The 12,423-nt window shown below is 43.3% G+C and overlaps 1 protein-coding gene across 1 annotated transcript; it reads right to left on the reverse strand.

Annotated features, from left to right (window-relative positions):
• Window positions 1-11,254: 11,254 nt before the first annotated feature.
• LOC115098627 (olfactory receptor 12D2-like) lies at window positions 11,255-12,205 on the reverse strand. Its single transcript, XM_029615369.1, has one exon. It carries the CDS (start codon window positions 12,203-12,205, stop codon window positions 11,255-11,257), a length of 951 nt encoding a protein of 316 aa, XP_029471229.1.
• Window positions 12,206-12,423: the final 218 nt, after the last annotated feature.

Genomic DNA, 12,423 nt, shown 5'->3' on the forward strand with positions numbered 1-12,423 from the left:
CAGGTTTCATTAGCAGATTTATCTAAAAAGCACAGGTTGCAGTCATATCTGGTTAATTGCCCTTTAATATGGACTTCATATGACACTACTACTGGTGTTTAGTACTACGGGACACTATGTTTATTGTAAGAATAGAAACCTCTAATCACTTTCTTCAGCTGTCTCCATTATCCAATGTTTGACCAGCTCCTTCCTCAGCATCAAAATCCATGCCCCCAGTATGCACACCAGTCACCTAGTCCTGTTGCAGAGTTGCCCAGACCAGGTCCTCTGCTGGAGTCAACTTCACCTCGCTTCCTCTTCCTCACTCACACCCCCTCTGTCATGCTCCATTCTCATCACAGCCATGAACACCCACTTTGCTCATTTAAGAACCTAAACAAGCAGGCAAAGACTGATGAACAATTACAGACCAACAACCAGATGCACTCAAAAGATTCACTCGCTCATGAACACAGGCAAAAGAAAAAAAGGAAAGGGATACAGCGAAGGAAAAACGAACAGCCAAAAGACACCACACAGCACAAACAAACACTGTTTCCAACACCTTACTCTGACGAATTCCTAACATCCATCACATGGCTCTGGAAGTAGCTGCCTTTTATTCCCCTGCAAGAAAATGTGATGGATATCAATAGGGATGTGAATCGTTTTTTAACGATTAAAATTATCGTCCGATAATGTTTATATCGTCTTAAATCGTTATAGAACACGATACAATAGAAATTCTAACGATTTATCGTTAAAAATCGTTAAATCGTGTTAGTGCGCACTAACTCGAGTTAGTGCGCACTAACTCCCCGTTAGTGCGCACTAACTGAAAATGATACAAATAAACACTTTCCAGGTCACTGAAGGTCAGTTAGGAATGAATATGTGTTCCTATTGGCTGGCTGCCCTCTTATCTATTGATGTTACCAAGGTTACCACTGAGGTGATGGTTGGGGGGATGGGAAATGGAACTGGAAACTAACGAACACCAACAGAAAATGAAACAAAGTGTTCACACTTCCCAGGTCAGTAAAGGTCACTTAGGAATGAATATGTATGTATGTATTCCTATTGGCTGGCTGTGCTCTTATCTATTGATGTTACCAAGGCTAATACTGAGGTAATGGTTGGGGGGATGTGAAATGGAAACAGTTGGAAGCTTGACAAAAAAAGTAATGTAATGATCAGCACTCACGTGACTAGAACTTGTTTGTTTATTATTTTTGTTAGCAGGCACCTGAAATGCTAGTGCATGTTGAATTTGCCAATCACTGTGCATTTTAGAAAGGTGGTCCTGGCTGGAACTGTACACAGTTCAAATATATGTAATTGATTGTTGGTAAGTGTATTTTTTAAGTAGCCACACTGGCACAAGTATGTTTACTTTTCCTCCTACTTAACTCACTAGCTCAGCTTTGTAAGAAGGGCTTCTCTGCTTGTGTGTTGTTTTTGTTTGGTGTGAGGAGAGCAGAAACATCAGATCTTTATTCAATCTACTACAGTCATCTCTTACAGTGCCCTATCCCTATTAATACCAGGAGTGTTGTGATCTTCCTGCACACAGTGCCCTAACCCTGATACCAGTCTGAGACAGCTCCCTCCCTGCATTACTAGTGAGAGGCTGGCTTCACAGACAGGGGGGAGCTGCCTGACCCTCACTCCTGACTTCCCCCATGTCCCAGCTAGTGAATGGTATGTGGGTGAGGGGGGGGGGGGGAGGATGGTGAAGTCTGAGACAGCTCCCTCCCTGCATTACTAGTGAGAGGCTGGCTTCACAGACAGGGGGGAGCTGCCTGACCCTCACTCCTGACTTCCCCCATGTCCCAGCTAGTGAATGGTGTGTGGGTGAGGGGGGGGGGGGGAGGATGGTGAAGTCTGAGACAGCTCCCTCCCTGCATTACTAGTGAGAGGCTGGCTTCACAGACAGGGGGGAGCTGCCTGACCCTCACTCCTGACTTCCCCCATGTCCCAGCTAGTGAATGGTGTGTGGGTGAGGGGGGGGGGGAGGATGGTGAAGTCTGAGACAGCTCCCTCCCTGCATTACTAGTGAGAGGCTGGCTTCACAGACAGGGGGGAGCTGCCTGACCCTCACTCCTGACTTCCCCCATGTCCCAGCTAGTGAATGGTGTGTGGGTGAGGGGGGGGGGGGGGGAGGATGGTGAAGTCTGAGACAGCTCCCTCCCTGCATTACTAGTGAGAGGCTGGCTTCACAGACAGGGGGGAGCTGCCTGACCCTCACTCCTGACTTCCCCCATGTCCCAGCTAGTGAATGGTGTGTGGGTGAGGGGGGGGGGGGAGGATGGTGAAGTCTGAGACAGCTCCCTCCCTGCATTACTAGTGAGAGGCTGGCTTCACAGACAGGGGGGAGCTGCCTGACCCTCACTCCTGACTTCCCCCATGTCCCAGCTAGTGAATGGTGTGTGGGTGAGGGGGGGGGGGAGGATGGTGAAGTCTGAGACAGCTCCCTCCCTGCATTACTAGTGAGAGGCTGGCTTCACAGACAGGGGGGAGCTGCCTGACCCTCACTCCTCCGGGGTATTGTGATCTTCCTGCACACAGTGCCCTATCCCTGATACCAGGGGTGTTGTGATCTTCCTGCATGCAGTGCCCTATCCCTATTAATACCAGGAGTGTTGTGATCTTCCTGCATGCAGTGCCCTATCCCTATTAATACCAGGAGTGTTGTGATCTTCCTGCATGCAGTGCCCTATCCCTGATACCGGGATGTGTGCAAGAAGATCACAACACCCCCGGTATCAGGAATAGGGCACTGTGTGCAGGAAGATCACAACACCCCCAGTATCAGGAATAGGGCACTGTGTGCAGGAAGATCACAACACCCCTGGTATTAGGGATAGGGCACTGTGTGCAGGAAGATCACAATACCCCTGGTATCAGGGTTAGGGCACAAGTTCTAGTCACATTGACTGATCACATTACTTGTTTTGTCAAGCTACCAACTGTTTCCATTTCCCATCCCCCATATACTGTCAGTAGGAAGCTTGGTAACATGAATAAATAAGAGGGCAGCCAATAGGAATACATATTCATTCCTAAACTGACCTTAACTGACCTGAAAAGTGTCAAATTGTATCATTTTCAGTTAGTGCGCACTAACTCGAGTTAGTGCGCACTAATCGGAAAAAACGATTTTTAACGATTTTTTAACTAAAAAATCGTGCCTAAGACGATTTTCTTGCCCTGCCACACGATTTCTATCGTTAAGACGATATGGAAAACGATTCACATCCCTAGATATCAATGCACCACCAATCACACCACAGTTTGGCCCATGACACTTTTACCATCTAATAAGGAACTCTGCAGCATTTTTTTAAATCATTGCCGTTTGTAACGCCAGTTTTCGGTATCAAGGCTTTAGCGCAGGTTTTGGATGCAGTTTCTTTTACCTATCACAAATTTTTTTTTATCATGTAATATCTTTTCAAAGAATATTTCAAAGGAACCTTGATACACAGAATTATATGGCAAAAACGATAACTGACTCATTTGCATACCATTAGCTTACTGCATTGAGTGGGGCCACTGGCTTTTACACACAGTATCAAAAATCTGTGCTAAAGTATAGCACCGGTTTTGGTGCAGGTTTTTGTTACATCAGCCCCTGAGTGAGTCAGATTGAATCATGCCACGGGGATGCAAAACATAGCATGTGGAGGAGGCACGAACAGCAACAACAATAGAAAAAGGAAGAGGAACCTAGGCCGAGAACAAGTAGAACTGCTGATGATAGCAGCAAAAAGACCAGACTCCACCACACTAGATAAAGCAAGATTTTTTTTTCTTTCAAGTATGGGAAAAACCACAGGCAGGGTCAGGCAAGAAGAAACTCAAGCTGTAAGATCATTTGCCACCTGTGCTCTCTCTCGCATTTCTGTTCTTATGGTGCAGGGGCAGGAGAAGGCTGGCATCAGCAGTGAAAGGGCAGGGACACTAGGAGGCACCCAAAGGCAGTGCGGTACTCTTCCCACATTTCTTCCCGGGCAGTGTCTGCAGCAGATATTTGAAGAAAGTACTGATTCAGATGAATCATGTGAGAGATTCTTAGTCTCCGAGGATGTTGAACTTCTAGTATCTCGGATGGGTTTGGGGAGTCTAGTTTTTATATACCGCTCAGTGGGGTAGAAATCTAGCCGTCTAGGTGGTTTACAATAAAACATTCATAATATCATAACATACAGCATTAAAATACATCACATTTACATTACGTTGTTAGTCTTACAAGCAGTGCAAAATTAAAAGAAGGAATATTTGTAGGTGTGTATTGGTCTGGTTTTAAACCTATAGAAAACTGAGGTGTATGGGTAGGGAAATCATCGCCCCTTGAGTCAGAAAGGCTTACACTCCCTCTCAGAACAGAAGTGAGAGATCTAGGATTTATTTTAGACTTAAGGTTGACATTTAAACCTCATAAAAAAGCTGCTGCAAAATCTGCATTTTACAAGTTATGGATATTTTCATGCTAATTTTTAAAGCCTGGCATGTGCTGAAATGGGGGGATACGTGCATGGCTGGGCCATGCACATTTTCAAATGCAGTCACTCGCGTATCCCCTGCTACTTGCAAAACAATGTGTTTTGTTTTTTTTTAATGGGGCGGCCAGGGTCTGGGCAGGGGCTGGCGCACAGAACTTACTTCTGCTTTGTTGAGTGGGTAAGGTCCAAAACAAAACAAAATTTAGCTGAGATAGGGTGGGTTTAGGGGTCTGGGTGGAGAGGAGAGGAGAAAAGGGAGGAAGGTTAGATAGGGGGATAGGGAACTGGGCAATGGAACGATTGCATCGCCGTGCATGTTTTAAAAAATCCCCCACCCCATGCGTGAGTGGGCACACATACATGCCAATACAAAATCAGGTGTGGGAATCAGATTTTATAACATGTGCACGGTGACGTGTGAATGTTATAAAATCAATGCATCCATGTAAGTGTTTCGGGAACCGCGCACATGGATGCCCGAGCATGGCTTTAAGGTTTTTAAAGAATTTGATATCAGATTTTAAAATTGTGGTATAAGCACTGGTTTTAACAACCTGGACCCTATGGTATGCACCCCAGGATTCTGAAGGAACTCAAAAATAAAATTTCAGATCTATTAGTTAAAATTTGTAACTTATCATTAAAATCATCCATTGTACCTGTAGACTGGAGGATAGCAAATGTAACCCCAATATTTAAAAAGGGCTCCAGGGGCGATCCGGGAAACTACAGACTGGTTAGCCTGACTTCAGTGCCAGGAAAAACAGTGGAAACTATTCCAAAGATCAAAATCACAGAACATATAGAAAGACATGGTTTAATGGAACAAAGTCAGCATGGCTTTACCCAGGGCAAGTCTTGCCTCACAAATCTGCTTCACTTTTTTGAAGGGGTTAATAAATATGTGGATAAAGGTGAACCGGTAGATGTAGTGAATTTGGATTTTCAGAAGGCATTTGGCAAAGTCCCTCATGAGAGCCTTCTAAGAAAATAAAAAGTCTGGGATAAAATGTCAGATTGGCGCAAGCAAAGGGGGGGGGGGGGGGGCATAATTTTGTAAAATCATGCAGCAACGCATCGGGGCCTTCCCCAGTTCCCTAGCACTCTGGTTAAAAGACAGGAAACAGAGAGTAAGATTAAATGGTCAATGTTCTCATTGGAAAAAGGTGAACAGGGAAATGCCTCAGAGAATCTGTTCTTGGACCGGTGCTTTTTAATATATTGATATTGATACTAGGGATGTGAATCGTTTTAGGACGATTAAAATTATCGTCCGATAATTTTAATATCGTCTTAAACCGTTATGGAACACAATACAATAGAGATTCTAACGATTTATCGTTATAAATCGTTAGAATCGTGAGCCGGCACACTAAAACCCCCTAAAACCCACCCCCGACCCTTTAAATTAAATCCCCCACCCTCCCGAACCCCCCCCCCCCAATGACTTAAATAACCTGCGGGTCCAGCGGCGGTCCGGAACGGCAGCGGTCCGGAACGGGCTCCTGCTACTGAATCTTGTTGTCTTCAGCCGGCGCCATTTTCCAAAATGGCGCCGAAAAATGGCGGCGGCCATAGACGAACACGATTGGACGGCAGGAGGTCCTTCTGGACCCCCGCTGGACTTTTGGCAAGTCTTGTGGGGGTCAGGAGGTCCCCCCCAAGCTGGCCAAAAGTTCCTGGAGGTCCAGCGGGGGTCAGGGAGCGATTTCCTGCCGCAAATCGTTTTCGTACGGAAAATGGCGCCGGCAGGAGATCGACTGCAGGAGGTTGTTCAGCGAGGGTTCCGGCGCCTCGCTGAACGACCTCCTGCAGTCGATCTCCTGCCGGCACCATTTTCCGTACGAAAACGATTTGCGGCGGGCAATCGCTCCCTGACCCCCGCTGGACCTCCAGGAACTTTTGGCCAGCTTGGGGGGGACCTCCTGACCCCCACAAGACTTGCCAAAAGTCCAGCGGGGGTCCGGAAGGACCTCCTGCCGTCCAATCGTGTTCGTCTATGGCCGCCGCCATTTTTCGGCGCCATTTTGGAAAATGGCGCCGGCTGAAGACAACAAGATTCAGTAGCAGGAGCCCGTTCCGGACCGCTGCCGTTCCGGACCGCCGCTGGACCCGCAGGTTATTTAAGTCATTTGGGGGGGGGGGTTCGGGAGGGTGGGGGATTTAATTTAAAGGGTCGGGGGTGGGTTTTAGGGGGTTTTAATGTGCCGGTTTTGCGATTTTACGTTTTTTTGATTTTTCACGATATTTTACCCCCCCAAACGGCAACAATACGATTCCCTCCCCCTCCCAGCCGAAATCGATCGTTAAGACGATCGAGGACACGATTCACATCCCTAATTGATACATGATCTGGAAAGGGATACGGCGAGTGAGGTAATCAAATTTGCAGGTGATACAAAATTATTCAGAGTAGTTAAATTACATGTGGATTCTGATAAATTGCAGGAGGACCTTGAAAGACTGGAAGATTGGGCATGCAAATGGCAGATGAAATTTAATGTGCACAAGTGCAAGGTGATGCATATAGGGAAAAATAACCCATACTTTAGTTACATGCTAGTTTCCATATTAGGAGCTACCACCCAGGAAAAAGATCTAGATGTCATAATGGATAATATATTGAAATCATTGGCTCAGTGTGCTGTGGTAGCCAAAACAGCAAACAGAATATTAGGAATTATTAGGAAAGGAATGGTGAACAAAACGGAAAATGCCTCTGTATCAATCCATGGTGAGACTTCACCTTGAGTACTGTGTACAATTCTGGTCACCACATCTCAAAAAAGATATAGTTGCACTGGAAAAGGTACAGAGAAGGGCGACCAAAATGATAAAGGGGATGGAATGGCTCTCCTATGAGGAAAGGCTAAAGAGGTTAGGGCTATTCATCTTGGAGAAGAGACAGCTGATGGGGGATATGATAGAGGCCTTTCCCAGTTCCCTCGCAATCTACTACAAGTTGTGCTCACTGGCACAGCAACAAATGGCCACTGTACCGAGCACCTCTAGCCCCGCCCCCGGACCACCCCATTTTAAAGCCCCAACACACGCTTTCCAGGGTTTACACATGTGGCTGGGCCCATTTGAAAATTGGCCCAGTGCACGTAAGACCCAGCCATGCATGTAAACCCAAGGATTTAAGTGCGCCGGGGTTTTAAAATCTACCCCTTAGTGTAGCTGTGTTCAAAAAAGGTTTGGTGAAGTTCTTGGAGGAGAAGTCCATCAACTGCTATTAATCAAGTTCACTTAGGGAATGTCCTCTGCTATTACTGGCATCAGTAGCATGGTATCTTCTTGGTGTTTGGGTACTTACCAGGTTCTTGTGGCCTGGTTTGGCCTCTGTTGGAAACAGGATGCTAGGCTTGATGGACCCCTGGTTTGACCCCGGGTGGCAAGTTCTTCTGTTCCAAGCTTATCGGTCTCTAATTCTAGATGACCTTTTCAATTCTCTTCTAGTTTTATGTTTCTGTTTCTAAAAAACCTTTCAACGTCCCTTCTAGCCCTTTTATGAAACTATATGTCCTTTTAAGGTTCTTTCCAGTCCTATCCATAATTTTAGATGACCCTCCTGAAGATTCTTCCAGCCTTGTCTTTGGATTTTTTCTCATGATTCCTTCTAATCCTATTTGGCATTATTAAGATGGGAAGACTAACTCTGAAAATACCTCTGTAACTGCATCTTTTTAAATGGTAATATCTCATTTCTCTGAGGAAACCACTAGGTGAAACAAGAGTCTCTTGTCGGGAGTGTTATAAAGCAAGGGAGACATAAAAGGAGTGATATTGAATGAGAAGAAGATTCTTGCTGTTTTTGGCATGGGAACTGTTGACAATATTAATTAATAAATGTGAGAATTGTTTTAACTATTAATAAACTATATTGTATGTATTTTAATATGGAATAGGAAATACAATGTCTAGTAGTATAAGTATTTCATGTATAAAGGGATTTGTGCAATAGGGAACACTGTGAGTGTGAATGTGGTATATGTGTCAACGATATAGGGATTTTAGATGTTATATGTGTGTGATTTAATTAAATAAATATTTATGAAAAGCAAAAAACAGGTATATATTGTATATTTAATCAAGTATGACTAATACCTGTAGGATAGCCCAAATGTTGTGATAAATATCTCATTTATGCAATAAAATATTAATTTTAAAATGTAGAGTTACATACCAAACAATTATGATAACTGAAGGTTAAAACATGTACCCAAATGTGATAGTTCATGAAGATCAACTCTAAAGATTACTGCTTGGAAATGGTCAATCAGAAGGATGCTGTTGATTCCATAAGTCAGTGTGCTAATAAAGATTATGTTCGTCTTCTTTTATTATTCAACTTTAGTCAGCCAATCTTTGATAAACCTACCCCCACATTAGTTAGTTGTAATGCCTACGAACTCTAATAATGCTAATCAGTAATCAATAATATGTTCAGTGTTAGTTGCAGGCAATAATGAGAAAGCTTTATTAGACTTCTTCAATGAAAAAGCAAACCTATCTAGCCTCCTTACAACAGAGACCATTATCTTCCCTGTCAGTATCGCCTCTTCCTGTTTCTTAATTCCTCTTTCATTATCATGACCCATGGGGATTCTTTGACTACTTCTTCTGTATCCAAATATTTTATTATTGCATTACCATTTTCCTTTCATTTCTGCCATAGGTCAATGGCTCTTGTTCTTCGGTTGGAATCAATGTTGTGGAAGCAGCATTTATAGAATCCAAGGAAAGGAAATACTATGGTGATTCATTCTGGGTCAAATGAGAATGGCATGAGAATGTATGCCTTGACCACAGTGCATGGCCAGAACATCTAAACTGTGTAGAAGAACCTGGTACTTCCCTGTCTAATACCTATCTCAAATGCCATTTTACATACCTTTACTCCTCTACTCTCCCTAATAACCACTTAAGATCAATGCAAGTTGTGGCACATTTGTAAAGCACTTATAAAGAGTTTTTGTTGTATATTAGACTAGCTGAATTTTTGTCTATTTTATTGTTTTTAACTAGATTATGTATGTTTTAAACTGTAAACTGTTTTGATTACATTTTTATTTGTAAAAGTGGTATACAAACACTTTTAAATAAATAAAACAATGGATCTGTTCTAGAAGTTACAACATGGGGTTATTCCATGGGGATCTATTCTGGAGGTTACAACATGGGGCTATTCCATGGCCTTTGACTGACATAAGCAGAAAGGGAATATAAGATATGGAGTTCTGATCAGACAAAATAACAGACCAGACTCCTGAGTGAAATGCAGAGAGGTTATAAATTATATGTATGTAAAATGTTTCATAGTTACATAGTCGATAAAATTAAAAGTACTCCAGAGGTCATCTAAGTCCAATCTTCTTCTATGTCAGCCCTTAGATTGCCTGGCCTAACTCTAACAAGCTTGGCTTAGGCTATATTTAGATAGTAGGTCTTCTTGGACTCTGTGTTCTCACACTGACTCCACATCATGTGACTGTACCATAACTAGGAGAGCACTTGGCGGCCAATGCAATATAGTGCTCACAGCCTAGTTCACAGCTTGACGTGTGGTTGGACATGTGTTTTGGATGCACTAGAATAACTCCTGATGCAGAAATAGGATTAGCGTATCCTAAATGCATATCCAAACAAGTGCATAGCTTATAGTGCTCATCACATGTAAATGCCATGTAGATGAGGCAATTAGCTATTACCCCTAATGCAAAAAAAATCACTGAGAATCCAATGTATACTTTTTAACTCTGAAAATTTAACACCAGCCCTGGAGCTGGTGTTAAGTCTTGCTGCGGATCAAGGGCTCAACTAAAAAAACAAAAATTCCTCCTATTTAGTATCACAACGATACTAAGTAGGAAGCACTACCGAAAGCAGCATCATGAAAAAATAAAAAGGCTTGATGGAAAAAAAAATTTCGGGCTACACAATATACACCCATAATATACACATTCCAGGCTGTGTATATTGTGTGTGTGTATTGTGCCAGTAAATTATCTGCCGCAGGATAAAACGGAAACTCATATTGAGTATCCATTTTTGTAACCCGCACACAGCACACATCTCCTGGGTACCCAATGCCAAGGACGTGCTAGGGATGCACAATTTATCTCTAGTTCTTCCTTTTCAGTGTAGCAGCTTATTTGATTATTGCATCAAGTGCCCAGGAAAGGTGGATGTGCTTGCATTTGAAAAAAATGGATGCCCAGTTTGGAAGCATGTTTTTTCAAGAATGATATTGCATCAGCCCCCAGATGGGCAGCCTCTGTTGGGAGGGAGTTCTCACCCTGGAGCATGTTTTGAGAAATTGTATGTGTCTCTCAGAACATGCTTCAGATGTGCAGACAAAAAGAGAGGCAGGGGAGAGAGAGAGTACAGGGACAGACAAAGCGAGAAAATCCCAAACCTTCAGCTTTTCTCTTAATAATTGTAAGAAAAGTATTTTTACCACATTGTTGCAACTATTGTCTTTGGTATATCTGTATATCAACTTTACTACATTGCTTTCTGGAATATAATTTAGCATTAATAAAACACTGTTTATCCTGGAATCTGCAGTTGTGCTTATTCAGAGTACGAATGTGGCTTGAATTGCAGATCCCGTAAGGAAGGGATCATGCAGGATACTAGTTTCATTTGTGTTCAGGGCAGTGGGACTCACCAGGGAGCTGCTTGGGGGATATTAACCCTTTGTGTTTTGCCACACCCACATAGTGAACCTGTACCAGTCCTGCAGGATTTCATGTACTCTTCAGTTATTCTGGGTTCACAAATATTTTGCTACAAATGGCTTGTCTGAGTGCTGTCTTGACCTGCTTGTTCCTCAGTGTATAGATCAGGGGGTTCAGCATGGGTGTTACAGCAGTATAGAGAACTGCAATGACTCGATCCTGCTGCAGCGAGTACTGTGATTTGGGTCTCAAGTACATAATCCCTGCACATCCATAATGCAGTGATACAACAGTCAGATGAGAGACACAGGTAGAAAAGGCCTTGCGCCTGCCTTCTGCTGAGTGCATTTTCATTATAGTAGATATGATAAGGAAGTAGGAAATGAGGGTGAGGCTAAAACAGCCTAGGACAATAGAACCTGTGACACAGAAAAGGAGGAGCTCATTGATGCTGGTATTGCTGCAGGAGAGTTTCAGCATGGGGGCAATGTCACAGAAGAAGTGGTTGACCTGATTGGGCCCACAGAAGGTCACACGTGACATCATAGTAGCATGGAGAAGAGCATGCAGGAAACCAATGAGAAACATGGTGGCTGCCAGCTGAACACAGAGGCGCTGGTTCATGATAATGGTGTAACGCAGTGGATTGTAAATAGCTATGTACCGGTCATAGCCCATTACAGACAACAAGCAGGCCTCAGTACTCCCCAAGAAATGGAAGAAGAAGAGTTGTGTGATACAGCCTTGATAGGAGATCCCCTTATCCACAACTAGGAAGTTGATGAACATCTTGGGCACAGTAACAGAGGAATAGAAGATGTCAAGAAAGGAAAGAATGCCTAGAAAGAAGTACATAGGTGTGTGAAGGTGGGGGTCCAGTTGTGTGATAATTATGATGACTATATTGCCCAGGATATTGGTTATGTATATAATTATGAAGATGATAAACAGGAAGACCTGCAGCTCTTGGAAGTCAGACAGGCTCAGAAGGAGGAATTCAGTCACAAGAGTTCCATTGTGACCCCGCAATGCCATTTAATCAGTGTGGTTTTCCTGCCAATAAAGAATAAGCAAATACCACAAGAATATGGCATTAAAACTTGGACATAAAATACATGACAGCACTGGATATAACAAGAATACATATGCATTCATGAGTCCTTTAACCATGCATTATATCACAAGATACATCTAAGGTATATAGAAACATATGGTTTTTATTAGTAATAAAGGAATAATGATAACATATAATA

Source organism: Rhinatrema bivittatum, chromosome 1, assembly GCF_901001135.1.
Source record: "Rhinatrema bivittatum chromosome 1, aRhiBiv1.1, whole genome shotgun sequence".
In the NCBI taxonomy this organism is placed as follows: domain Eukaryota; kingdom Metazoa; phylum Chordata; class Amphibia; order Gymnophiona; family Rhinatrematidae; genus Rhinatrema; species Rhinatrema bivittatum.